The following is a 27,844-nucleotide window of genomic DNA, read 5'->3' as shown; positions in this document are numbered from 1 at the left end:
CATGAAGATTCTATGATTCTATGATATTGGGCCCAATTGTTTATTATCTTCATAAGTGATCTGGATAATGGGATCAAGTATACCCCAACACAAGTTTGCCAATGATACCAAACTAAGCAGGGAAGTGGACACTTGGGAAGGGAGATCCACCCTGCAGGAAGACCTGGATAGGCTGGAAGAGTGAGCTAACAAGAACCTGATGAAGTTCAACAAGGACAAGTGTAAGGTCTTGCATCTGGGAAAACACAATCCACGAGTGCAGTGCAGGCTGGGATCTACCCCTCTGGGGAGCAGCTCTGTGGAAAGGGACCTGGGGGGCCTGGTGGATGACAAACTCAGTATGAGTGAACAGTGTGTGTCTGCAGCAAGGAAAGCCAACAGGATGCTGAGCTGCATCAAACAAGGGCGTCACCAGCAGAGATAAAGATGTCATTATCCCACTCTACTCAGCACTTGTCAGGTCATGCCTGGAACACTGTGGTACCCACTATACAAAAAGATGTGGACAGGCTGGAGAGGGTCCAGGGAAGCGCCACAAAGATGATCAAAGGACTGGGAAGCCTGCCATATGAGGAAAGGCTGAGCGAAGTGGGTTTTTTTCATCCTTGTGAAAAGAAAGACTAGGGGACGCTTTATCACCATGTTCCAGTATTTAAAGGGTGGCTACAAAGAACATGGAGACTCCCTTTTTACAAGGAAAAGACAAGGGGTAATGGGTACGAGTTACTCCTGGGAAGATTCCAATTGTACACAAGAGGAAAATTTTTCACAATGGGAACAATCAGCCATTGGAATAATCTCCCCAGGGAAGTGACAGATTGGACAATTTTAAGATTCCTCTGGACAGGGTGCTGGGCCATCTTGTCTAGACTGTGCATTTGCCACGAAAGGTTGGACCAGATGATCCTTCCAACTTGCTGTTCTATCATTCTATGACCTATGGAGCAATTTATCATAGATCAGCACTTCAGCTTGAGCCCTCAGCATGATGCTGAGGCAGACTGAAAAACAGGATAGCAGTGAAATGGAGAAAATACCCCCTACACAGAACAAAGGTGCCCACTAGGTGTTGGACTAACACTCCAGGGTTGCGTGAATACTCCTGGTTGGAGTTTGGTCTGTCTGCCTCTGCAAGCCACTACACTGTATTCATCTGTCAGCTGGTGACCTGGGCCATGAGAGCTTGTTCTCTTGCTAAATCCAGCACATGTTCAGCTCTTCTAGCCTGAGAGAGACCCAGAGCTCTGCTGCTGCTTTGCTTTGGCCCAAGTTTATTCATAAAGACATTGGGAAATGTGGTTTTGACAGTGGGTTTGCGTCTGTGCTGTGCTGCCAGGGCAGGCACAGCCAGAGCGAGCTGAGAGCGTGTTCCCTCACTGTGTTTGCATGCTTGCTCAAGGAGCAGATGTTTGCCAGTGAGTAAAAGTCTTCAGCCAGCGTAAGTGTAAGGAAAAGTGTCTGAATCTGCCTGCTTAGCCTCGTGTGCCCAAGGTATGAAAATAGGGTGGCTGGGAGAGCCCGGAGGGGCTGGGAAGCACTTGTGCTCCCGTCATGCACAGCTGGGCTCCTGCAAGAGTCTGTGGCTCTGGTCAGCTACAGAGCCAGATGGGTGAGCTCCCTGAACTGCTGGGCTGGGCAGAATGGCGAGGTCTCTGAGACAGGTCTATACGGATGCATCTACAGCTCGGCAGTGAATTACAAAAAAAAACTCTAGAAGCACAGAAACAAGGACATGTGTCTAAAACTGAGTATTAGAGAAAAGCACAAAGACAAATTAATACAGCGAAAGTGAAGGTGCAAGATGAGCTGTGATTACCCTGGGTCATAAAAGCAAAGGGGGAAATGTTTGGGAAGTGTCTTAGAAGTTAAAAGAATGAAGAATATAGGCTCACTACTAAAGCAAGCTTTTGCCTAATACTGAGTGCTATGGAGAGGGATGAAATATTTGATGCTGTATTGTTTAATCTTACAATAAGTGTCTGAGACTGGCTGCTTAGTGTGATTAATGGAACAAGAGGATGAAAGCACAGGTCAGAATAGGGAAAGAGCATGTTAAAGAATATTCAGATGAGACAGGTTCTTGCTCATCAGCCAGATTGGCTTAAACATACCCCGGAGTACTTAAAGAACTAGCCAGATCAATTTCAGATCACTAACAAGCATTTTAGGGAGTTTTTGGGCTACATCCATCCTGTATTTTAGGCAGAGACTACTGTTTATGTGCAAGTCCTTTTACAGCATCTGAGCTGATTGAGTACCTTGACTCAGAGGCAAGGTTGGGGTGTGCTCTAGGGCACGGATGAACGTAAGGGTCACTCTGCTGTTGCCTATGGACTCAGACCTGTGACGTGGGAAGACAGGAATAGTGGTAGATATAAAGTCTGCTGTCGTCAATCCCAAAATGCTTTTCAGGGATGCTGTAGAGCCAATGTCTGGCAAAAGAGGTTTCTGTAGGTGCTTTCCTCAAAGGGACTGTCCTTGCGTGCAGGAGGGACAGTGACATGGACAGGGTACCAAAGCCCAGAGCCCACTGTCCGGACAATTCACCCAGGCTAGAGGCATCCTAAGCCAGCCACAGGGACTTGCAAAATGTGGATGATAGCACAGCAGTGCATCAGGCTGCACTCTGCCCTGTAGGACAAACGTGGCCATGAACGTGGAAAAGGTCTCAAAGGGCTGGAAGAAGTGAAAAATATCTGGAGGAAAACGGTAGGATTGGACTCAGGGAATTACTGACCAGACAGACCAATTTCAATGACTGGATAAACATTGGAACAAATGGCAAAACCATTGGTAAATGTCTAGATAATAAGGTGATTCAGAGAAGATGACATGGATTTGTCCGGAATAAATTGTCAAGCCAGTATAATTTCTTTTCTTTCTTTTGTTTTAGAGAAATGGGCCGCATGAGAAGCGTGAGGCAGTCAAAGTTATCACCTCTATCCATCTTGACTTGACTAAAGCTTTTGATCCAGACTCACACAGTGACATTCTTATAACCAAAGCAGAGAAATATGAATTAGGTAAAATCATCATAAAGAGGCAGCTCAGGTGGCTCAGGCAGTGTGCTCAAAGAACAGTGATACAGAGCTTGCCGTCATACTCTGAAGATGTTTCAAGTGAGACCCTCCAGCTGTCAGTTCTGACCTTCTTTTGGTCAATACTTTCATTAACAACTCCAATTACAGAATAGGGGAACGCCCTTGGGAGGACAAGGCACTTTCCAGGACATGATTATGTTCAAAATGATCTTGATAAATTGGAAGAAAGACCCAAAATCAATGTGATTAAATCCAATAAAGACATGAGCAAATACTATGTTTAGAAAGAAGAAATTAATGCACAGATGCAAAACAGGGGATGACTGGTTAGGCAGCGCGGTGCTAGAAGGGGAGGGTATAGCAGATCACCGTCAATGGTCAGCAATGCAATACTGTTGCACAAAGACATGTGTCATTCTGATTTATTAGCAGGAATATAAGACAGAAGAGGTTGTAACTCCTCTCTGCTAGTGTCTAGGAATGGCCCTGTACCATGTGTTTGCTGCTGCAGAGGGGGACTGAAGGGGAAGAAAAGGAATGGTTCCTCCTTGGAAAGCAGGAACTGGAAGCAGCGGTTGAAGCAATTGGTTTTGTTGGGTTGGGAAAAAAGTTGAAAGGACACAGCAACGTTTTCTTGCTCATTTGAAGACTGTTATAAAAAGGGAAAAAAACTGTTGTTCTCTGTGTCCACTGGGGAGATGGTAAGGAGTAATTGCCTTGACTTGTGATAAAGGAATTTTCCTATATAAGGCAAATTAAGCACTGACATATCTACAGGGAAGTTGTTGAGTGCCTGTTGTTGCAGACTTGTGAGAACAGCCTATGCATATTGTCACCAACGGTAGCAGTGTGTCTGATCCTGCCTCAGAGAGGAATAGATATCATTTTTGTGTCCCTCCAAACCCTGCCTTGCCATGATGACTTTGCCAAGGACTGTACTGATTGCCAGGTTGGCAATGAAAGGAATTTGTCCCCAGGTCATATTGGCAGGGACTTTCCTTAGCAGCTCAAGGAGTTGTTTGCTTGCTGGAGTCATCTGAGCACCTCACTTGGCCAGTTAGTGAAAGGGTAGCGTGGGGATTTGATAATGCCTTTGTCTTTCCTCTACTCTACCTGTGGCAGACTTTGTCTGGTTTTTTAGGTATTGAATGACCAAAATGCTCTATTTCACTTAGGGCAGGTGTCAGCAGGGACACGGTATACCAATGCTGGCGAAGGGCTCCTTGAAGGACGATTAATAGAAAGAGAAGGAATTGCTCGTCAGTCAATGTGCATGTGTTGCATGTGGCACCCCGCAGTTGAGCTTTGGCAAGCCGAGGGCCAGCCAGGGGGATTTGTGTTTGCAGTAGCAGGTGTCACCTTCCAAGAAAGGCAGGCAAATCCTGCCTCTGGCAGCCTCATGGCTGGGATGATTTTGACCTGTATTTTGTCTGTGTGAGAGACTAACAGCCTCCGTGCCATGAAAACTGATCAAGCATTATTTCTTTTGTAGGAATGACATCAGAAACATGGGAATTTCCAAATCAGATTGGATAAATGGTCTCTAATCTCCTGTTGGAGAGAAGCTATTACCAGCTGCCATAGACAGGGATGATAGTGTTCCCTTGCTAGGAATCTATGGATTATTGCCCTGCTAACCTGCTGTACATAGCAGTGAATGTGCAGGTTCTAATCTTTATTTTTCTATGAACAAATAGGTGATTGAATAGTCTCAACTTCTTTATAAATAAACAGTCTTTAAGGAACAAAAATTAAAAAGCAGTAGGCTCTTCTCACAGTAATGAGTTTCACACATTAATTTTGCACTGCAAAAACAGCCAGGTTAAAGATCACACTGAAAAAATTGCAGCAGATCCTTGATTTTATGACAGGTCCCATCGTGATCTGGCACAGCAAATGACTTGCTCCTCTGTGTTTACTTGTCTCCTTTCTGTTGTTTACACACACTTTCATTTCTCGTGTGGTTCTTTACTCTTACTGTAGCATAATTGAACTTTTGCTGTAAATTGTCTCATGTGGCCAAAATCCTCTCTTGATTATCACATGCTTCAGGAAAGAATTAACTCCTTGCCACTACACACACAATTGCCTGGTTCTCTCGTCAAATGCCCCACCTGCACAGCATGGATACCGCTAATGATGGGAGGCTGTGCCACGTTCATGGGCCTCTGGGAGCAGAGAAAAGGCCAGTTCTGAGCAGACGCCCGATTTGATTGCAGTATCATGAAGGCTAATTACTCTAATAAGTGTTCATGGGATTCAGAGATCAGGAGAAAAAAGATCACAAACACTATTAAGATGTCAGAGGTGTTGAAGGAAAATTGAAAGTATTAAGTGCCAACTTCTGTTTTCTGAAATTCAGGCTAACGTCATTGAGAGCTGCTGACAGTCATCTGAGGGCACATCCTGATGCCCCTGTGGGACTGTGTTCAAGCTGTCTACAATATGTACCTAACTCAGGTACTGTTGGTTGCTTTGAATGTAGGAGCGAGAGGCCCCCAAGAAAATCAGCCTACTTGCTTTTGGGGGCTGTTGATTCCACCTGTCTGTGTAACGGATGAAGAGAAGTAGTTGTGACACCTGAGTACCAACAGAAAACTTGACTAGATCTCCATCATGGAGAGGGTATTTGGAGTGGGCAAACCCTGGAGAAAAGCTCGTTGCATGGGGAATGCTGAAAGGAATTCGCTTGGGAAAAAAACCCATGAGCTCATGACAGTGCTTACATTGTTGGTCACCTCCAGACGAGGTTCCTGCAACATGTGTTTGCATAGACATGAGGACTCAGAAGTTGTGTCTGCACAGGTTGATTGGGGTGGACTGCAGATGATGAACATTCATCTATGTGTCTCCCACTGGTGTGATGGGCTGTCACTTGGCTCTAGCTCGAGTGCAAAATGTCTCCCCTGTACTTGGCAAGAGTGTAGCTGGGAACTCAGCTGCAATAATGAGTGCCTGGACGTAGGCTCTGACAGGGGGCGAGCTGGGACTCTCCCTACAGAGAGAGTCTAGACCAGCTCAGATCCTACTTGTGTGCGTTGTGTCAGCAACCTGGATGGTGGCTGTAGACTTCAGGACAGCTCAGACTCAAATAAAAACATCTTATTGTCAGACAATTCTAGAGCGGCATTTATAAAATTCTGGTTGGAAACATGACCCTTTTTCTGTGCCCAGTATGAGCATGTATTTATAACCAGTTCCCCCTGAACTCTGCGTTTCTCACTTTGAATTAATGCTACTCACTACACCAGCCCCTTTATCTGAAGCAGCTGCTGGTGACCATCATTGTCAGCAGTAGCTTATGATCCCAGGGAGATGTTCCTGGAATAAATATACCCTGCACATTTTGTGCACCATGGCCAGCCTTGGAAATCACTGTTATCCATATGTGCTGTTGAACCTGTCTTTTTATCGCTAGCCATTTTATTCTGGGCCATACTGAATTACGCCATTCCTTTAATGCCAAATAGCAGAAGTGGTTCTAGTTGGAGACTTATGATTTCTCTCGTGCAAGGATGTTCCAAGGTATATGTCACTTGAGACTGTTCAGTTGCATCTTACAGACATGAAACCGGCATTTTGATGTATTCTCAGATGGATTCCTTTTATGTTTTATTTTTTCTTCCTCAGAATAGTGTGTTCTAGGTAGGAAACCTGTTCACCAGAGGATTAATTAATCTTTGGCAAGTCTCTTGCTCCACAGAACTTTATGGTACAAACAATTTTACAAAACAGAATTAACACTGTTTTTCCCAAGGAAGTATCATCACAATACCCAGTCTGTGTAATTAAAGTATTGAGAATGCTGCTTGTTTTCTGAAATAGCTGGTCATAGATAGAGTATTTGGTAAGCTCTAGGATAATCGTGCCCATTTATCACATTTATGGGATGATGTTTAGGGAAATGTATCTGCTGCACTGCTTGGACAGGAACAGATATACCTTTGAAAACCTCAGCAGAACGTGCTGAAGTGCTTGTCCCCATTCTGAACTGACAGATGCCCACAGGAGTGTGTGCTGACAGGCCCAGTGACAAGTCATCCTTTTCCCTTCAGTCTGATTGAATTCCCAGATCTGAAAATTGAGCGTTCTTAATGCTTTTGGTCTAACTGAAATGTCTCTTCTAAACTGTAAGCCATTTATCTGAGTTCTAATCTCTCCTGCTGAGCTGTCACAGTCAAAAGGCAAATCTCCTTACCAGGCAGACAGATGCTCTGAAGGTGTAGGGAGGATTTCAATTTTAATGGAGACATTTTCATCTCTCTGAAACAGAAGTGCCCCAAGGACCCATGTCACACTGCAAGGGCTTGTCTGCACCCCACATAGGGACAGAAAGCTAATTTGAGGTTGTCCAGCTGAAGGGTAGCCATATGGCACTGGACTTGGAGTAATTAGCCAAATGGGAAAGGGTTAGTTTGGGCAGGGTCAGTGATGTACTCGGGTGTCTTGGGGACCTTTCTGCAGCACTGCTGGTGGTGTTTGGAGATATCTTGGGGATCTCTGGGATGGTGTTGTGCTGTAGTGCAGAGTGCTGCATAGCTCAGACACCTCACAAGGCCCATCCTTGATGGCAATACTCCTGTTGCTGCTGGGGGAGATGCCTGTGGGGAGGTGCAGACTCCCCACGGGCTGGGCTCTGCCTGCTCTGCAGCATACCTGCAGGGAAGTGAGCAATGGAAGTGCTAGGGGCAAGTCTGAAACTGCCTGTGGAGGTTAAGTGCGTTCATACATGCTGTGCAACAGCATTGCTCCTCTGGGATGGAAACCAGCTGCTTTTCAGCAAGGATTTCAGAAGACCCCATTGAGGGCATGGGACTCTGTCCTGCTAATGCTGAGTGCCCTGTGCTGACTGAGACTCTCTTCTTGTTTTAAGGTCAAGTGGCAGAAGGATGACATGGACAACAATTTGAACTTCTTCTCTGTCTCTTCGGATGGGCGGATTGTTTCATGGACTTTAGTTAAGGTAAAAAATAGGTGGTTATTTCTTTTCCCAGCCAATTTATAACCAATTCTCTCCAAAGTTCAATGATGCATTAGTTTTATATTTATTCATAATGAACCAGGTTTGAAAAGAAGTGGCAGCAAAAGAGTGCAGATGCAGTCTCAGCTGCACTCCTGGGGCTCCATGTTCATCTCCGAAATGCGCAGAACCAGCCTACTCCTTGCTCAGGACCTAACCTTCGTCACACCTGCATCTGTAGCACCCAATGGGCCTGAGTACGAGAGATCATTTTCTTGCTTTGCAGCTGAAGAAATTCAAGACGGGTCCTTGCTCTGAAACTTTCCTTGTCCCAGGAGGGTCATTCAGAGACAGAGCAGAATAATCTGCTTTATTCCCTGGCTTCATGACTCTCACCCCCAAAATGCTCCCCTACAGACTGCAATTCAGAATGGAAGAAGGAAGATGCAAATTTCTCCCCTTGTGGCCAAAATAGCACAAAGTAAACGCACATTTTCAGTAGGATGGCAACATGCAATCAGACAGCCAGAGGGTTCCCCCCTGCCATGACATTGCCAGCTCACAGTCAAGACAACCTTTGTTAACTCATTTGCATGCCCTGCCTTTGATCGCTTTTTCTTTTGGAACACATATGTTGATAGAAACTTAAGATTAATGTCCCTAAATGACCCTTAGATTTATGTCTCTGATTCTCAACATGTGTTTTTTCTATCGGCTATTTAATTTTGCATTTCGAAGATTTCAAAATCTTTTACTTAAAAAATAATTGAATAGCTCTTAATATGAGTTTGAAGCAGCTGTCCCATTATTCCCCAGCAAGCAAAGAAATTTCTTTACATCCTTAGGTGCTCGTTTTTTCAAACTGTTATACCAAGCTGCTTAAGTCTTCTCTGTTCTGAAAATTTCAGTCCTTGCTGCCACAGGTGGGGATTCATGTCTAGCATTATATGTAAATCTTAGTCTTATGTTCACTTCAGGAGTGGGAGCCTTTTCTAATAAACACAGTAGGTGCATGCAGATGGCATTGATTATTAAGTTCTTTTTTCTAAACTTCCCTAGGTTGATACATGCTGCTGTAGATAAAAAAATCCCTCCTGCAAATGTGTCCCAAGTCCATCTCCCACAATAGCTCTCAGAGCTCCCTAGAAAGGGACAAGCTAACATTGTCCCAGCACTCACCTCATGTTTTATCCCCTGTATAGAAATGGCCAAAAGACTTATGTTGAAGTGGGTAATACACACCTGCAGCTAAACACATCCAGTTGAGGTGACTGGGCAGGTTACACCTATCAGCTAGCCCCAGTAACCGAGTGTGCTCATCCTGCTCCACTTATGAGGCAAGAAACACTGGGTTAAGCCTCTTACTTCAGAGAAATGATGCAACTGGGACAACCTAAGAGTCTGCAGATGGACTCTGAAGGCAGCTCACCTGGTAGAGGGTCTTTTGGAACGTTTCAGTGATTCATCTGTGCTTAACTGTGTTCCCACATCATAAGCTGTTGAGGTTTTTTTGTCCCTTGAGCACATAGATATATCTACTTAAGCATCCTTGGTGTGACTTCTAAGACCTGCATCTGCTTAGCAGAATTTTATTTCTACTTATTCCTTGCACTCCTCTTATAAACTTGGCCACACCCATGTGAAAAGCACCGTTTTAAGATTTTTTTTCAGGTGAAGTTACCTCTGAAATTGCCAGAGCTAGTATGTACTTAGCAGGCGGGGGTGGAAAACAGCAGTTTTAGGTGCTGTCTAGTTTCTTTCTTTGGAGGGAGATTCAACAAGAAAAGCAAGAAACAGAATGAAAAGGGCATTTTGTTACAATTTGAGGGTTTGTACCCAGCAAAGAGAAATGGGAAATCTGCTTGAATTCCAGTTTTACAAAAGAGCTATCTCTGGGTTTTATTTAGAATAAAGTTGAAGAGACTCCAGAGGTCTCCTATTCTGCAAATCCGTAGTGCAAATAGGGAATAAAAGAAAGAAAGCTTCGTTAATCTTTTTGACAGGACTATCCAGAAGTAAAGCTTCTTCAAATACTGATAGTTGTTTGACACTTCCACAGCTGAGAGCAGAAAGTGAATAAATTCGTTCTTATTTTCAGCTGGATATTTGGCAAGCCACACTCAAAATTTGGATAGAAGAGTTGTCAAATATTAGCTCGGGACAGTTGATCTGCCTTGACTGTGGTGGCTGTCTCTGTTAGAAATGGGCACAGTCACTTTGAACAAACTTCATGAGACAGCACATGAACTGTGTGTGCTTAGGCCATCATCTTGGCTTGGTTTTGGGCCATCATGAAGGTGTAAAATGATGAGGAAGGATGTAAGACTTCTGCAGCTGGATGACTCTGACACCTTGGGCATACACATTGCCTATCAAAAAGGAGAGCTGTCAGGGCCACATCAAGGAATCAGTTGGCACTGCTTCTCTCCTTCACTGGCCTGAAGGAGGCCCAGGTTTGATTAGCAGTCATGCTTCCTATGTGACCTAGAGCTAAATTACTGAACAGCTCTGGGCCTCCTTCATTGCTTGAGGGTAATAACAACTAAAGGGAAACAGGCAGCTGGAAGGCCTAATCCACTAATGCTTACAAAGTGCTTTACAATTGTTAGGCAGAAGCAACATATTATTGTTCAGTATTCCTGGAAGGCCAAACAGTCGACAGTCTGTTTACCCAGAGGAATACGCGAATGGCTCTGGCGACAAACAGCCTCAGGAACAGATGCATTTTCCAGACTGCAAAGCTGGGTACAAAATAAAAGCAACACAACAGGGAAGTCTGCACTAGTAAGATCCTTTGTGAAGGCAAGAGGCTACAGAAGCTGCCCACAGAGGCCAGGTGGACGTGCTGGGAGGCGTCTTCAGAGAAAAGCTGCAGAAAGGTGTTTACCTTCTTAGATGGATCATCTCATGTGGTTTCCCTTTCTACTTTAACAAAGAGTAAGTGTGCTAGCACATCTATGGGCCTGCCCAGATCACATGTCCGACCTCTGCTAGACACACTGGGTATATAAACGTAATCAGCTGTGGGCAGCTCCAAAGCTGCTCTTCAGACCACACTCATGTGGCCACCAGCCATGGCTTGGACACGGTGGGTGCTCTCCGGAGAGCAGGCAGACCTGGGAGCCTGCTCAGCATGTGCTGACTGCACTCCCAGCAGCCCATCAGCACTCCTGTTTGGGTGGGCAGTGAGAGGCACACGGAGTATGCTCTGTTCCAGGATGCTCTGGGCACTGCCCTGTCCAATTCTTGCACACGTACACCAGCATATACGGCCCCTTTCTTAGCATCACTCCTGCCTCTACCCACTGAATCTGACTTGATGTAACCCACATGCTGCAAGAAGAGTCACTAACAGAAGGTAGGACTGCAGGCTGCGGTAGCCTGTCCTGATTTGTGCTGCTCTCTCAGAGAACAGTAACTGCCATCAATAGGCCAGGGCACGTGGGCATGCAGCAGTGCAAATGAGTGAAAAGGCAGTACATCATTTTATAGCTTTTGATCTTTCTTGATCCTTCTGTAAATTTGTACCCCCAAAATATGATAAAAATGTCTTACAGAACACTGTCTCCCCTGAACTGCAGTATTGAACAGATGCTCACAAGGTCTTCTCCTGCCTTCCCTAAAACACAGTTCCCTGGGATTGACTTTGCCAGGCAGAATCTTTTTCCACCTGAGTCCTGCTGTGGGCTTAGGGAAGCTCCAACTAAAGCTTGATTCACTGAGCTAAGAAGTTATGTTTTGTTCTCACAGTGCTCCAGTGGGAAATCTGCAGATTCATGAAAACATCCAGTCCTCAACCCACACTGCTCACTAATTTAATCTTTAGTTCTTTGTTCTTTTTATCAGCCCCAGGGTATTCTTATATTCACAACCAACTCCATTCTGCAGTGGTATTTTAATTCCCAAAGCTAGTCTAAGAACAGATCTTTGCCCTCTCTTCGTTTCCTATACTCACCCACATTGCATCTATTTTCATCTGTCTTCTGTCTCCCAGCCCAACTGTAAACTCTTTGGGACACAGTCTTTTTGCCCTGTGTTCATACGACACTTTGAACAGCAATGTTGTGGCCTTCAATGAGAGCTCTTTAGAGCTCTGCTGATAACAGCAACATTGGGCACTTTTCCCTTGGGGAGCTGCTTGCTAGATGTTGTTGTTATTTCAACCTCAGAGCCCGTGAGGTTGTGAGCATTGGGATCTGAGGCTGCTCTGGGGATGATAGGAAGATGATAAGAAGCAAAAACTGGCAAGGTGGTAAGTTACTATTCATTAGTGTGGGTTTTAGTTAGCTCTATAATAATGTACAATACCCATCTTAAACCACGCAGGGTGATTTCACTTAACACAATGATTTAAGCTGACAGTGTCAACCTCCACTCAAAATTGTTGCCCCAAAACCCAAAGCTTTCCAGGTCAGTGGCATGTGTCTGGGTGATGTACTAGTGGCTCTCAGTTCCAGTGCACCAAGGCATCAGTTTCCTGGGGGTTTTATGTAAAACAGCATGTTAGCAAGTTGCCAATTGTGAGCATGAAACGTTAAGCAACTTTTGGACAGCTTTTTAAAATTCCTCCATAAAATTTGCCATTTCAAAGTACTGAATGTCTCTGTATTGTTGCCGTAAAGCCTGTTATTCATGTGGAATCTCCTCTGCCTGCAGAATGAGCTGGTTCATACAGATGTCATCAAGCTGTCAGTAGAGGGAACAACGATGCAGGGGCCAGAGGGGCTGCAGCTGCAAACGCTTGGTAGGAGCCCAAGTCCTTGCCATGCTGATTAATTACTGACACAAAGCCTCTAATCAGTCATTCTGGGGAATTAAATTGGTAGTGCGATGTTGAGATGGAAAGGAGCTAAAGAAGGTTTACGCCTCCTTGCTTTCATCATGTAGTAGGGCAAAGTCTGTCTGGAGCAACAGCCGCTAATTGGGTCCAGTTTTGCTGGTTACATCTTGCCTTTACGTGCAGAAAAACATGAATATTAATTAAAAAAAAATGTCCGTTTTACTGGGTTATCCCAATGTAGACAAGGCACAGGCGTAAACCGTATTTGTCAAATACTAAGTCAGTTTTGTTCTTCCTACCAGACATTGATCTGGACTGCCCAAATCAAGATGAAAAGCAACCTTTGCCCTTTCCTGGGTGCTCAGCCTGTCCAGCCAGTGATGGGATGTGCCTCATTGGGTTTTGGCTCTCTAAAAGTACAGCATCTATTCTGAGTTATGTTAGGCTCCTTCCACACAAGGTGGAAACAGTGCAGTTCTTCTAGGCTGAATCCCCTCATCCTGACCATCCTGTGTTTGAAATAGGATGGGATGAGTAAACTCAGGAGATCCTGGATTACAGAAAGAGTCTTGAGGAATCCCCTAATCATCCTGCTGCACCTGCTTTTTGCTATGAAGTGGCCTGGGTTTGGAGAAGGCACTTGCTCTGCAGTTAAAGATTGCTGTGTTTCTAGGCTAGTAACTGCGGAACAATTTGTTTGTGAGAAGGTTTGCATTGCCATATAGGTTGCAAGAGACTAGCTAAAGCAGCACACTGCAGAACTCCCAGGGGCCTTGGGATTATTTGTTAGTGTTACTGGGAAATGGATTTTCAAAGGCTTGTCTTGAATATTTAACAATCTATTTAAATGCTAAAAATGCAGACAGTATTACAGGGTTGAAATGACCTTAGCAATTCCTTTGAGGACTACATTTTGTTAACGTTTAAGACATAACATTTAAGACAGCTGCCTTTGCAGAAAGTTCTCTGTAACTATGCGCTTCTGAGCTTGTCTGCTTGTTCCTGTTTCTGTCTGATTGCCTTGGGTGTCCTTGATGGTCAACAGCCCCAGGTTGCTCTGGCACTCATCAGACATCCCATCTTTTGCTCAAGAACCCTGCTGAAATTTTCTTTCACCGCCATGTGAATTGGCTTTCTTGGATGACGTTGCATCTGCCTCAGGAGCAGAAGCCACAAAATTTCAGGGAGTCACATCCTGTTGTGGTTGACACCTGTTTTAAACACAGTTCACAATGTTGCTCAATTCATGGCTTTTGAAGTTAAGGGGATCCTTCTGTGCCTGGCAGAAGATTTCTTCCGAAATCACATCCTTCGCTATTGGCTTTACTGAAGAGAGCCTGCTAAATGGCTTCTGAGCTAAGGATGAAAAGGGCACAGGGAGGTATGATGTGGTGGGCTCTTTTGTCCATGGGAAACCATTTATATTTTTGTGAATGCTAAACAAACAGAAAAGATCTGTTCTTCCCCAGTAGGAGGTAGGCCTGGTCCTCACAATTCTTACATTTACACCAGGCATTTTAAATTCTTACCAAAGTGAATCCCAGACCAATCTGTTCTACCAGTTCCCTTCCAGTTCTTCCAGTTCCCTTTCCCCTTTCTCTGAGTTGGCTTTTCAAATGGCAAGTCCTGGGGACAGGCACAGCTTGGAAAGGATTTGTAGAAGGGGTGTCTCTAATTTCTTTTGGGAGCTTCTGGCTAATAAATTGCTTCTGAAAATGCTGGTAGTGTGTGTGTACCATAGGCAGGGAGCATGTGCTGGCCGGATGAACCAATTGCCTGTCTGACGGACCTTTTTTATGTTAACAGGCTGCGGGACATCGTTTGATTTTCACAAAAAGATAGACTATTTGTTTCTTGTTGGTACTGAAGAGGGAAAGATCTATAAGGTAAGAATGGTTCCTTTGTCCCTTGTTTTACATCCCCTGACCTGTGCTTGTCTTTCAGGTTCATCATCTTAACTGTTTGCTCAGGCAGTAACAAAGTACAACTTCAGAGCCTGGTCCTGCCCCTGCATCCCTGCAGTGAGCCTGAGACCAGCACAGAGCCACAGAGGGTCGCAGGGAGCGACCCAATTAAGACCTTTTTTTGCAGAAATGTTTCTCATGCAAACTGCATCCCAGAATGCTTTGCAGATTGCAGCTGTGCATGTGAGGTGCTGACTATGATCAGAGCAGAAGTTAAAAGGCATTGATCCTCTGTCCTCATGACTATGGGGAAATGGCAGGAAAAATCTCGTCCCTTTTCCTTTTTAGACCTGTTATCCCGTGAGCAGTGAGGCTAATGAAGCCTTATTTCCTATAGATTGGTGTCCCACAGCCTTTCCCTTCCACAATTACATCCCATGTGCTTTCCCCAGTTCCACTACCCTCCTTGCCCTCCTATCTCCAGTTCCTCACTATCTACTGTAATCCTTCCTCCTTCTGATCACCTGCTTGCAGTCACCAGCTGAGTGATCCCACCTCCATGCCATAAACCTTGATTTCTGCAGACAGTGCTGACTACCTCCCCTCCAGTGCCCTCCTGCAGCCTGACGACTTGATGCCCAGCACCACCTGGTGTGGTGAGGGCAGCAGCCAAGCTTTGCTTGCCCTTCCCAGGGTGGGGGCACTGCCCAGATGTTTTAGTCTACGGCTATCCCTTTTTGTAGTATGTGTAAGACCTTAATATTGCCAAGTCCTGTGTACAGCTAGCTTTGTCTGAAATTGCCAGTGAGGTCAAAAGTTGTTTGGGAGAAGAGACAAGCAGACAGCAGGACACTGATGCTGTGTTTTCTTAGGAAATCAAGCTAAAAATGTGAAGTTTTGAGCTCTGCTATATTTAATCATGAATATAAAGCCAGTACTTACTCATATAACTTTTGTTTGCACAGCATTCCTCCGAGCTGGCTTTGGGGCTTTGCTAATATTGTAGCCACAGCCCTCCAGTGTAGGGGGTGGACCATCAGCAGAAGGCTTATACGCAGAGCAGATCCATCCAGCCATCCCTAGAGGATGCTGTAAGCTCCTTCCCCATGTCCTGCCTGCAAAAGAGAAACAAAACAGATAAAAAGAACCCAAAGGAAATCACATTTTGAAATCAATATCAATCATTTAGGCAAGGTAGACTTAACAAATATGTATCCCTTCCAGAGGGATGATGCTGATTGAAATCTCTCCCTCAGCCAGGAAGTATCTAGGGAGGATTTCTGAGTAGGGCTCCCTTGCATTGGACAAGACAGGTGCAGAAGGGAGGTGGGAGAAGTTGGGGGGGCTGTGCTGATGGGTGATGAGCAGTGAGGTAGGTGCAATGGCTTTTGTTGATGCTTTCAGTATACAAAGCATCTGTTCAGTCATGGGCTGATGTTGTGAGTTGGTTGGTCACTCATGGAAGTTGGTACCCTGGGTATTGTACTGCAAGTTGTTTGGGTACAGTTGTGTCTAGCTGATCAAAAGACAGTGATTCCTTAATCACATATTTTAACTTCCTCTGTGCTTAGGTGAGTGATGGATGCCAGTGAGTATGACAGTGGATGTCAATGTTTGGTAGGTGCCGTCAGTTACCCTTCAGAAGAAATGTTCAGGCTGATGTCCTGACTGAGTTACATAGCAAAGAAAATCCATCGCGGAGGAGCAGTGGATAGGAACAGAATTTGGCAGCGTTTGCATTGACAAAGCTGTAGGTGTTCCTGCCTTGGATGATCTTCAGTGAAACTAGAACTAGGATGGAGTTTTAAAATAAGAAGTGATCCCAGCCATCAAGCCACGCAGATATGTTAACCACTTCTTGGGTGGACAAATCCAGAGAGATACCGTTATACAGAATCTTCTCTTTTATTTGTGCTAAGGCTGATTTTGGGGTTACTGGTAAGCAACAAAACATTCCTGCATTTGTGAGCCTTAGTGAAAAGTGTGACCACACTCACATTGTGCAACCTTGCCCTTTAAAGCTCAGGTGTTCCCATGAACAGGAAGCTGCAATCTTCCAACAGATTGTATGGGCTAACGCAGGGAAGAGAAATCTTTGGTTTAGCACAAGCAGGCCTCCACAGTATCCACAAAAACAGAGGGAAGAGTGCGTGCACCCTTAGTGTCCCCCGAGAGCTTGCTACAAGCAGTTTCAAAAGTTTTGGGGTCAACTGCTGCTCCAAACATTTCTGAAGGACTACAACGCACCTTCAACACACCCTATATGGAAACACTGCACGTCGGAACCCATTACTGGAGCTACCTGTGGACTGCCTCCCAGAGCCTTGCTCCTCTCGGATGCTGAGGACAGGGACATTCCCACTGCTGTTCGGGCAGCTCTCGGGTCCTGGGGCTGCACTGAGCGGGAGGGAGCTGCTCGCATCTCTGTGCCCTTGCCACTGCACGTGGAGTGAGAGGGACAGACTCCTTACATGCTGTATGAGTCAGGGATCAAACATGGGCTGCTCTCCTCATGGGCCGAATTTTAGATTAATTATTAAATACATTGAAAAGTGAATTTCAGAGAGGTGCTTTTTCAGAGACCAGGCATGCCCACAAATAGCATGATAATATGTTAATTCTCTAGCTGCAGAACAATTACGGTGAATTTTTTTAAATGGCTTAGTTAATAGTGTTTCTGAAGCCAAGAAATCATTATCTTAATTACACACGGACCTATCTATTGCCCTTTATCGTAAAGGACAAACTGTTTCTGCATTAATATGATTCTGTAACGCAAAACTGCCTCTTTGCATATCTTATTTGCTGTTTAGGAATTGTTCAGCTTTGGTATCAAAAAGTATGGTCTCTGAGATTCATATTGAAACATTATTCTGGCTTCAACTCTTTGGTCAGAATTACATCTGAATAAACAGGGCTTCAACAGAAAAATTGTGATGAGATTTGAACATATTCATGTAAGAGAGGGGTTTGATTCAGTCTTAGGCAGTTTCCTTGAGAGTGTAACAAATGAATATAATAAAACTCAGTGCAAGACTGCATAGAAGGAAAAGGTGATTCTAATTTTAAACAAAACTGATTTCACTCATACTCATTCTTTCATACTAAGCACCAGGACATTTGTATTTGTATGATCAGGGCAGAATTTCTTGTGGTTATACAGATGAGAAAGGATGCTGGAGGTTGAGTCCTTATCACATCTCTTGGGTTTTCCTTAAATGATGATGACAAACTGGTTTCTGGACAGGCTCTGGCTTCCTGTGACCCTTTAGTAGTGGAGAGATTGTTTTCCACAGTGTCCAGTCCTGCTGTGTCTTGCTGTGTCAGTTGTTTTCCTTGTCTGGATATTTTATGGCTTGAGTTCTGTTCCTCATCTTCTCGCCACCTTATCTTTGGGGCTTCTATTTGTTCCATCTGGTTATCTTGTCACTTGACTGACTGCATTTGCCACCAATTAACACAGCTTCTTTCTTTTACTTTTTTCTGTTGCTTCTCCTGATGCATTCACATGCCTCTGTTTCTATTTGTAAGCCTTTCTACAAATCTTAGCACTTCTGTTACAGTTCTCTACAAGAAGGCACTGAGCAAAAACCAAGGAGACCCTCTGGTGTTGATGGTAACAGCTGTCCACAGCAACATGGGACACATTTGTGTCAGTAGTTTCTGAAGAGCAGCTGGGTGTCCTGATCTGCCAGGGCGTACCAGCGTTGGGCAGTACTCTTCCTGTCTCTAGATGCAAACCTCCTTTGAAAAAGATTATTCTTTTTTTTTATTTCTGTACTGCCTAGAGTCACAATGTTTCTGTTAGTGAACTAAAGAAACCCTCTACATTTTAAGGACACTAATAACCATCTATTCACCATGGATGCGGAGGAGTTTTGTGTCAGGTTAACGTCTAGCATAAACTGAAGTGCTGTTAATGAAGGTTATTTGTAAGTTTTGTGTCCTTGGAGTTCTCCTTTCCTCCCAGTATTCCTCCCCTGTATTTTGTAGCCCTGTCACCCGTCATCTTTGTACTGGTTTCCTGTATTGCCATAGACGCATTCTTGCTTTCCTGTCTCATCATAAAAATACCATTTACTATTCAGATGTATCTACCACCATTTAAATAGGAGAAAAACACTCTCAGCAAATTGGAGCAGTGCTCTAGAAGATCAGACAGGCTGCACAAATTCCTGCTCCCTGAATCTACTCATCCTCTTCAAAGCTGTCTTGTCAGGAGTTAGGCATCACATTTTCCAGTGGTTTTGTTTTCATCCTGACATGTGTCTAATAACTGTAGGGTTTTTAAAGTGAATAGTAGGGGAAGACTTTGCCAGCAGTTCTAGTTAGCTCAGAAACTCTTTTATTTGTTAAAGTCATACTACTTTCTGAGTTTTTCTGAAGTTTCTGGTGTTTCTTCAAAATGCATCTTGTGGAGAACATGGCCGTGTCTTGCTCATCAGAGATGATACCAAAGGTTGGGGTGAACATGGTGTGCGACTGGCAGGCACTTCGAGAGCACTGTGTATGGCTTTAGGCTACAGCAGGCATGCAGGGTTCATTTCTCACAAGGGACACAGCTGGATATCTGACCTACAGAGCCCTATTTACTGCTGATTTCATAGGAATACCATAGATCCCTTTCACTGCCAGACTTGCAGACTGCAAAGCCAGCGTGGTGGATCAGCACATCCCAGAGCATGACGGGCCTCCCATACCAGTGCCTAGAGAGCTGCACTGATTAAGGGCTCAGCCCCAACAAGGCTTTAGAAACAGAGTGCTAAGCATTCCAGTTCTGTTGTATGCAGACAAATCTGGTTAGGATCTCACTCTTCAAAGTCGTCAGGTATTAGGGACCTTCAGTCCACATACTTGGAAGGACAGATGGATAAAGCAGCTTCTCTCTTGTGTTAATTACTTGTGACCCATTCTGTCTCTTCTCAGCAAAGTGACTTTCAAAACAAGCCAACTACCAATTTTCCTGGTGGCTGAACATTAAGAATTATGAAGTAAAGTTATGAAACATGCCACATAAGGAGATTTCAGTCCCATAATTACACACAGGGACAGTAACTCAGAGACTGAGTATGCACCAAACTATTAGCAAGCTATAGACACTGTCAGTAAATCTCAGTGGGACACCAGCCACTTTCTTGTTTCTGTTTCCTACCACAGCAGGCCTCCCAGGGATGCAGGAGCTGCTGCTGTGTGAATAGTTTAGCACCCTCAATCCAGTACCTGCCCCAGTGCACAAGGGCATGAGAAGAAAAGAGGTCTGACTAGCTAGACAGTGAGCGTCATGTGTAATAAACAGTTAAGCCTTATGATTAGCTAGAGCTTCGGTTTGCAAGAATTAAAGTCATGTAACACTGCAGAAATCCTGCTGCTCGGGCAGATGATGTGCTGTTGCATTCTTAGGGAGTAATGAAAGGTGCTGAAAAGTCCTTGTAGTGACTACCGAGGCAGATTGACAGAAAATCCTGAAACTGACCCCAACCTGCTGTGTGGGTAAAGCTTCTTTGTGACAACACAACCAAGAGGACATTGCTTGTGAGATGAGGTCCTTGTTGTGAACGAAGGAAGCCTCCAGTCCCACCAGAGGGGAGGAGGTTTGGGGAGGATAACCTCATTTTCCTGTGTGCACAGAACTGACAGGGTCTGGATCGAGTCCCGTGTTCTGCTCATGCAGACAAGTGGATTGTGATTTCTGCCCCGCTTCAAGAGCTCACACACCAAGTGACTTTTCCAAGGCTCCCAAATGTCCTCCAGCTCTTGCACTCATCCTACATTTTGCCATTCAGCAGCACCTGCAGCTGTGACGCTGCTGACCAAACCCTTGCCTGTAGGTGCAGGGTTTGCCCATTGTGCATGCTGCTGTTGCCTGGGGTGCAGGCTGGCACACCTGCCCATTGGGGACGTGCCTGAGTGCTGGCCAGCCTCTTGTCGTTCTCACACCTCTCCAGAAAGTCACGAGTGTCACAAGAGAAAGAGCTGCAAAGCTTTGTGAAAGGCAGGCTCTCAGAGCAGGCAGTTGCAGGGTGATGGCAGGGAAGCGACTTTCACCATGTTCCCAAAATGCTTAGAACCAAAGGGTCGGATAGGTCATTCTTGTGCTGAGAGCACTGTTACTGGAGGGTTTACTTGTAACACTTCAAATGTGCGCTGTGCTGTGTGCTCCTGAGCAACACAAGAGCTGTTTTCCCCTGCCTTCCCCGACAGCCTTTCACAGAGGCACAGCAGGAGCCCGGGCTGGCAGGAAGGCAATGGAGTGGAGAATGGGCTCTGGGGCCTAGCGCTGGCTTTAAATCCAACCAGACAGCTTCAATTCCTACCTCTGTGTATTGCAGAGGGGACCTCGGTGTTGCCTGCAAGTGGGGTGAAACAGCATGTGCTAAATTGTTTAGTTTCTGTAGCACCTCTGGGTACCAGCCACCTCTTCCCAGGCAGCCCAGAAGAGCCTGGGAGGCTGTACAAGTATTCAGAGGCATCTTTCTGCAGGAATATGAACTTGAGAAGAAGGTCTAGCTCTGATTACTGACTAGTTCTTTCCATTGCAGTGTTCAAAATGCTATTCAAGCCAGTTTCTGGATGTGTTTGAGGCCCATCACATGGCTGTGGACTCAGTCAGCTGGAATCCCTACCACTTGAAAGTCTTCATTTCCTGCAGCTCTGACTGGACAGTCAAGATCTGGGATCACACCATAAAGTAAGTCCTGCTGGGTCTTGGCATGGATGGGGAGGTCCAGCCTGACATGCCAGCTGCACACGTGGACTCTGCTCGTACCCCAGTCTCAGTTTCCCTCTTAGGTGTTGGTATTGCTAATTGCTCTCTTGTCTCTTTTTTGGGGGCCGATGACTCAGATTTGTATTCCCCAGGTATGAGGTATAAGATTTAGCATCGACTGCCACAGGAACTTGCCAAACAGTGCAGCTCAGCACAGAGCCTGACTGCTTTGCTTTGGACCTGTCTTTCTTCAGGCAGGACCTACTGTGGCAGGGTTATTCTTCTGGAGCAATGCTACAGAGAAATGTCAGGGACTTGCTTATGGCCTCAAGGGGCCAGATACCTCCTCAGAGCCAGAGAGGCAAAAAAAAAATTGGAATATTTAAAAATACATAATGAAGTTCAGGATTAGTGGTTGAGGAATGTCTGGTTTCAATCAGGAAATTGATTTTGTTGTAAATCAGTCAGAGTCAAATATTTCCTGTTGCCAATACTGCTCTAATATCCAATGTTGTTGTCAGAAGTCCAGAGACCAAAAATCCCTTTTTCCCATATGATGATTAACCAGAGATTATTAACCATCTTGCCATGCGTGTTGAGCGGAAGCTTTCAAAATGTTTTCAGAAAGAAAGAAACATGCTACCTTTCTTCTCAATGCAGCAGGACCAATCCCAACCCATTTGAGTTGATGCCCAGCTTTGATTTGCCTTTGGCTCAGACCCTGGCTGGTATCTGACATAGAGAAATACCCCATCTCCCACTTCTGCAGCTGGTCTGGAGCAACACAGGCTGCGTCATCAAAGCTCGATGTTTCACTTCCAGAGCAGTACGTTTAAATGAGTTCTTCTCCCTGCGTCTTTTTTTACAGGACTCCGATGTTCATTTATGACCTGAATTCTGCTGTAGCGGATGTTGCATGGTCCCCTTACTCCTCCACGGTCTTTGCTGCAGTCACCACTGATGGCAAGGTGAGAGGCTGGGAGCAACACTGCTCTGATTTGAGCCGAAAGAAAGTCAAGGGAGATTAGGGTTGAGCATGGGGACGGGTCATCCCAATTCTGGCCAAGCATGTCAGGGAGCTGCAAATCCCCCACTGGCAGGAATCCACCATGGTGACAAGTTGAGTTGGCTGCAGCTTGCTTGAGCTGCATGCCTCAGGATGGCAGGGTCATTTTGGTAGTTCAAGGCCCTAAAACTATTAATTCCTTTTTGCTCAGTCTGATTACAGAGGACACGGAAGTCACAAAGCAACAGAGATGAGGAAACCTTACTCCTTCTCCCCCTAAGGTCTACTACAACCCTACGAGCGACAAGGCCAGAAATCTTTCAGTTACAGCGCAATTATGCAAATAGCTGATGTTAAGTCACAAATCAGAGGGCTTTTAGCAGATGCTGAGGGTCAGCTGCACATCTCACTGCAGCCTTGACAAACCCATCAGGAATGCATGTGGGCCCTATCCTCTAAGCACAGGTGCTTTTGGGGGGCCACCCCCCCACACCTTAACCTCTAGCATAAGCAAGCCAAACCTCCCTGCAGTCCTAGTTTGCTTCTCTTGCTCCAGGGATGAAGGTACTCAGAGGACAGAGAGGAAAGCACGGGTTTTTTTCCTATGCATTCCTGCCCTCGGCATGCATATCTCTGGGCATGAGTTGCTCATTTCTTCTCAGTGCTGCTCCTGCTTCATTAAGGTAGGTGTTGCAAAGGCATGCAAGTTCCTGCTTGCTCTCGTGTTGACCACATCAGTGCAGGTGTGCAGCTTGCACGTGCCAGGAGAAAAACACTTAACACGCTCTATGTGAAATCAGCTTATTAACCAGTGCACCTCTGGGGATGGAGAGATGACACTCCAGATCAGAGCACCCCTTGTACAAGCTGACATCAGGACATTGGTTCTGAACCTCCAAGATATAAAGAAGCAATAAAATAAAGTGGTTATATACTTATATTGATATTAAAAAATCAATTATAGTAATATGCCCAGGGTCAGCCAATAGAACTTTGTTCCAATTAAATAAAATCAACATTTTCCCACTGTGTGAGGCCGTCTCCAAGAGTAATGATGTGGTAATGAAATACTTAGACCGGTCCTAATATTGAGATGATGGCAGTTATATTTTTGCCCCTAGCCATCCATCCTAGTACCTCAGGTGGTTAATTTGGGCCTGGCGAGTAGCTAGGGCACATAGCTATCCGTCAACACTGGTTTTGTACTGTAAGGCCACATTGCTCTGTCACCGTGGGCTGTGTGTTTTGCGGGTATAAATTGGAAAGTCTGTGCAGTCTGGCCGAATTACTCCAGCAAAAAGATGGCCTTTATATATCTCTATCATTGAATTGATGCCTTGGCAACTTTATTGCAGTTTAACCTTTATGTTATAGCAAAAAATTCATTTTACTGATACACTGGCTCAGGCTGTGAATTTGTCTCTCCCAACCTAAGCAGTAGAAATCTCTTCACGGGGACAGCTGGTCTCCCTGGGAAGCTCAGGATGCCACAGGCTGCAGAAAGCAATGTTGGTGCTCTTCCCTTGCAGGCAGGGTCAGGATTGGGCCCTTTGTTCATGAATCTGCTTCTCCCCATTCTCCCATATACCGAACGAAGGACCTGCATGGATGAAATGAATGCATTCAGTGCTAAACATCCCCTGACTTATTTTCCACAAGTGAAGTTGTGTATGTGCCCCCAAACCTGGCAAGGGTGCTGGTGACATTCACAGCTTCAATGGAGTGCTGGGGTGAGCGGTGCCTAGAACTGCGAGTACCCCACCTGTGTCCTGGCACCCAACTGAGGGTAAGAGGATGGAGATATCTGCAGGCACCGATACTTCCTGTGCAGCATGACCAGATAGAGTGTAAACACTGGCCATACTTGGATTTCTTATTCATGTGGTGAAGTTTCTGCAGCGACAGCTCATCTCTAGGGAGGCTTCTCACTCTAGGGAGTGCTGCTTACTTGGGCCAGGTCCTTTGTCAGACCCTCTCCTGCTGTAGAGAAGCTCCTATGGACTTGGCAAGAGTTTGTGCAGTGGGATCTTTCCATCCCACCCCTAGCTTGTCCTAGACGCTGCTGTGGTGACTCTAGTTGTGTTGTTGCAGAGTCATATTAGCTGCAACATCCATGGGCCTGGAGTTCATATGAGGCTCTGGATAAGACAGAAGACTATCTGACTTGGCAGCACTGCACCCAGGGTATCTCACCTTGGCTATCCTACCTTGGATCTAGGATCTAGTTCGGCTTTATGCCTTTAATCCCAGTCTCCGAGAAGGGTGGCCATCAGCCAGGAGCAGCCTGGAATTGCGCTGCCTAGCAGGAAAGGTCCAGGCAAGAGCTGCCTTCCCGTTGAAGTAGGCTGTCCGGGACTGATGCTGGTAGAAATCCTGGGCCTTTGTGTTAACCACTAGCCATGATTGCAGCAGGGTGTGTCTGAGACATAGTTTAGTTTCTATTTTGAACAGAACCTTCTAGATCTGCAGTGGAAGTGGAATAAATAGCTGTTTACAGCCTTCTCGTTCCTAAACATATTACACTTTGTAGCAGAGCGCTCTTCTTGGGAATAACTCAGCGCCTTGCAAAGGGCAGTCTCCATTAATGCTGGGAAAAAATCTACATTAAGAGGATACAGAAAACTACAGGACATCAGCCAGAAAATAAAACATTAAAGGCCTCCTGTTCGTAAACAGCCTCTAGCTTTGCATCCACACATAATTATGCCTGCAAAACTTGAAGGTTGCCTGGAGGTGATTTTAAAATCAGGCCCTAATTGCAGTCTTAAAGGGATACCTGTTGTATTTTGAAAAGCACATTTCCTTATTCAAGCTGATGCTATGGGTCCAAAATGTGTGTATCAGACCCCTAACTCCTAAAACTGCCTTGGAATTTGGGGCGTTTTGGAATCTAAGAATCTCTCAATCTGTGTGAATCCAGGAGGTGGGGATTTAAGAAAAGCTGTAAATATCAGGGGTATTATGATAAAATGTGTATGTTGGAAGCTGGGCATCTGCTTCAGACAGCACCACCTCTTCATAAATAACCTGAGTGTGCATGTTCTGCTGCTGGTGCAGTGGATACTAACTGCTACTATTGCTCTTTATCATGATCTGGGTAATTTCCTTAGTCTCCTGCTCTGCCTGATGGCCATTTTATTTCAGAAGGAGCATAACTGATTTGCAATGAAAATTGAAATAAAATAAAATGATCACTGAGACATGCACATCCATGCCAACAGCGCCTGGAAAAAACCTCCCAATTCTATAACTAGATGCCTAAATAAGTGGCCTGATTTTAAAAGGACTGGACAGCCAGCTGCTTTTATGGAAGCTAGACTCTGCTGGATGCAGTCAGAGTGGTTGCTATAGAGTATTCAGCTTTGGTTTCCATCATTGTACAAAGTCCACTGCAGTTTTACTCTGTGATTGCATTTCAGATGACACTTAACGTTCCTTGAAGACACCGCAATGGTTCCTAAAGCAGACAGGTGGAGAGTTCCATTATTTCTAAACAGCTCAGTTGGCTGGCAGCAGCTCTGTGTTCCCTCCAGGCCATCTCCTACAGGGACCTAGGTGCAGATACTGATGTGATTAGCATGGAAATAAAATGAGGTTAGAGGATAGCTAGTTTAGTTTAGGCTGTAAATGGTAAAATCCTGGCATGAAGAAAAAGGCTAGCTGGGATGAGAGACCTGCTTTGGACAGAAAAAGAATATATATATATGGAGGTGAATTTGGGTGCCTGGACTCTTATATTTAGGGTGCAGAAAATCTGGAGATGATGGTCAGCTTATCATAAGGACAGAGGGCAGAGAAAGGGAGAGGGGTAGAATTCAATCCCTGCGGCATTCAGCAGGAATTGTCTTTGGGAGTTTGCTTTAAGCCAATCTCAAACTTATGCTTAAAGCAGAAAAAAAAGAAACATGTAAAGGCAAGAATCATACCTGCAATTTCCTTCTTGGGCTTCTTTTCCTTATTTAAGGAAGTAAATAAATGGTGTTGGCAGGTTGTGCTGTACAGGGGCAATGCTGCAGACCTCCATGTCTGGCTCATTTTGGGCATGTGGATGCCTTCTTGTGCTGAATTCATACATTAATTGTTACCCCTGTTAAAAAAGCCAAAGACACCCACATCATAAGTGTCCCCAGATGGCTGGATCCTGCCACAGCTGCCCCATGCAATGGCTGTAATGGCATGGTCAGGCCATTATGATTCAGCCTAGAGAAGGAACCCAGCAGTATCCTCCCAGTGCCTACAAGGAGGTCACCAAGAAGTTAGAGCCAAGCTCTTCACAGCAGTGCATGAAGGGATGATAAGACACAACAGCTGAAATAAGTTGAAAAGAGAGGTTTGGAGTGGATATAAGGAAAAACTTCCACTATGAAGGCAGTCAAGTAACGGAACAGCTTGCCCAGAGAAGTTGTGCCATCTCTGTCCATGGGGGTTTTCAAAACCAGATTGGGTAGGGCCTTGAGCAACTGCAGCTGACCTTGCTTTGGGCAGGAGGTTGGAGTAGAGACTTCTGGGGCTGAGTAGAGACTGGAGTAGAGACTTCCAGCCTGAATTACCTTCTAACCCTGTGACACTGTGAAATGTCCTTGTGTGAGAAGGAGGATCCCAGGGGTTTTACAACAGGCTTGGGAGCATGCACTAAGTACGTGTCCATTTGCTTTCATCTTTTTGTAATCTGTGTCCTTCATGGCTAATGCAGCAAGAACAAGGTGATGTTATAGCCATCTTTAGTAAATATTGATAGCCTAAAGATAAATGCTATCCAAGTATGCACTCTGCAGAGAAAGCTACTCAGACATGTGCTCCAGGGCTTTTCCCCATTACTGGAGCTGTTGACCTTTCAAGATGTGAAATACTTGAAACAACCCAAACCTTCAGGAAATTAGCTAATGCTTTGTGCTGCTCAGGAAGTGAGTGTGCCCTTTCCTGCTTATATAAACATATTTTACTGAACAGCTGTTTTGTGTGAGAAGTCTTGAAGACCTGGTTCCTGTTGTATCTCACTTACAGGATAAGATGCTGAAGAAATGCCTGTTGTCTTGTTACTCATCCTTTCCCAGCTAGGAGAGAAATATTTGTTTAGCACTGGCATGTGTGTGTGTTCATAGAGCCATTTGCAGAGACTTGCTGCCCATTTAGCATTGACCGTCAGCAAAAGCCAATCTTTTTAAAAGCATGAACGATTTTGCAGATAAGAGGCTTGCTATACCTTCCAGGTTTGCAAATATTTCACTGGGTATTTTGAACCTAATCCTGCCTCTCCCTGTAGGGCATGAATCAGAGGTGCCGGCAGACCTCTCAGCATCAGTCATTGCTTTTGCCCATGGCAGTCAGGTCTGTCAACCCTCATAGCTACAGATGTCCCTGCTGTGCCTGAGTCTTTCTTCCTACCCTTCTGCAGTAGCCTGTGGAGTTTGTCCATGCCTTATGGGGCCACTGCTAGCACTGCAGGG

General features: G+C 45.2%; 1 protein-coding gene across 1 annotated transcript in view; it reads left to right on the top strand.

Annotated features, from left to right (window-relative positions):
* The window catches only part of DNAI1 (dynein axonemal intermediate chain 1), a 161,732-nt gene that overhangs the window by 92,069 nt on the left and 41,819 nt on the right, over nucleotides 1-27,844 (top strand). Inside the window, exons 15-19 of the mRNA XM_063320830.1 lie at nucleotides 7,915-8,004; nucleotides 12,658-12,745; nucleotides 14,588-14,667; nucleotides 21,225-21,373; nucleotides 22,260-22,359. Of these exons, the coding sequence (XP_063176900.1) occupies nucleotides 7,915-8,004; nucleotides 12,658-12,745; nucleotides 14,588-14,667; nucleotides 21,225-21,373; nucleotides 22,260-22,359 (507 nt within the window). The remainder of the gene's footprint in view (nucleotides 1-7,914; nucleotides 8,005-12,657; nucleotides 12,746-14,587; nucleotides 14,668-21,224; nucleotides 21,374-22,259; nucleotides 22,360-27,844) is intronic.

This window comes from Chroicocephalus ridibundus, chromosome Z, assembly GCF_963924245.1.
Source record: "Chroicocephalus ridibundus chromosome Z, bChrRid1.1, whole genome shotgun sequence".
NCBI lineage: Eukaryota > Metazoa > Chordata > Aves > Charadriiformes > Laridae > Chroicocephalus > Chroicocephalus ridibundus.
Note: the sequence above shows the minus strand (reverse complement) of the source record. Positions and strands in the feature narration are given on the sequence as shown.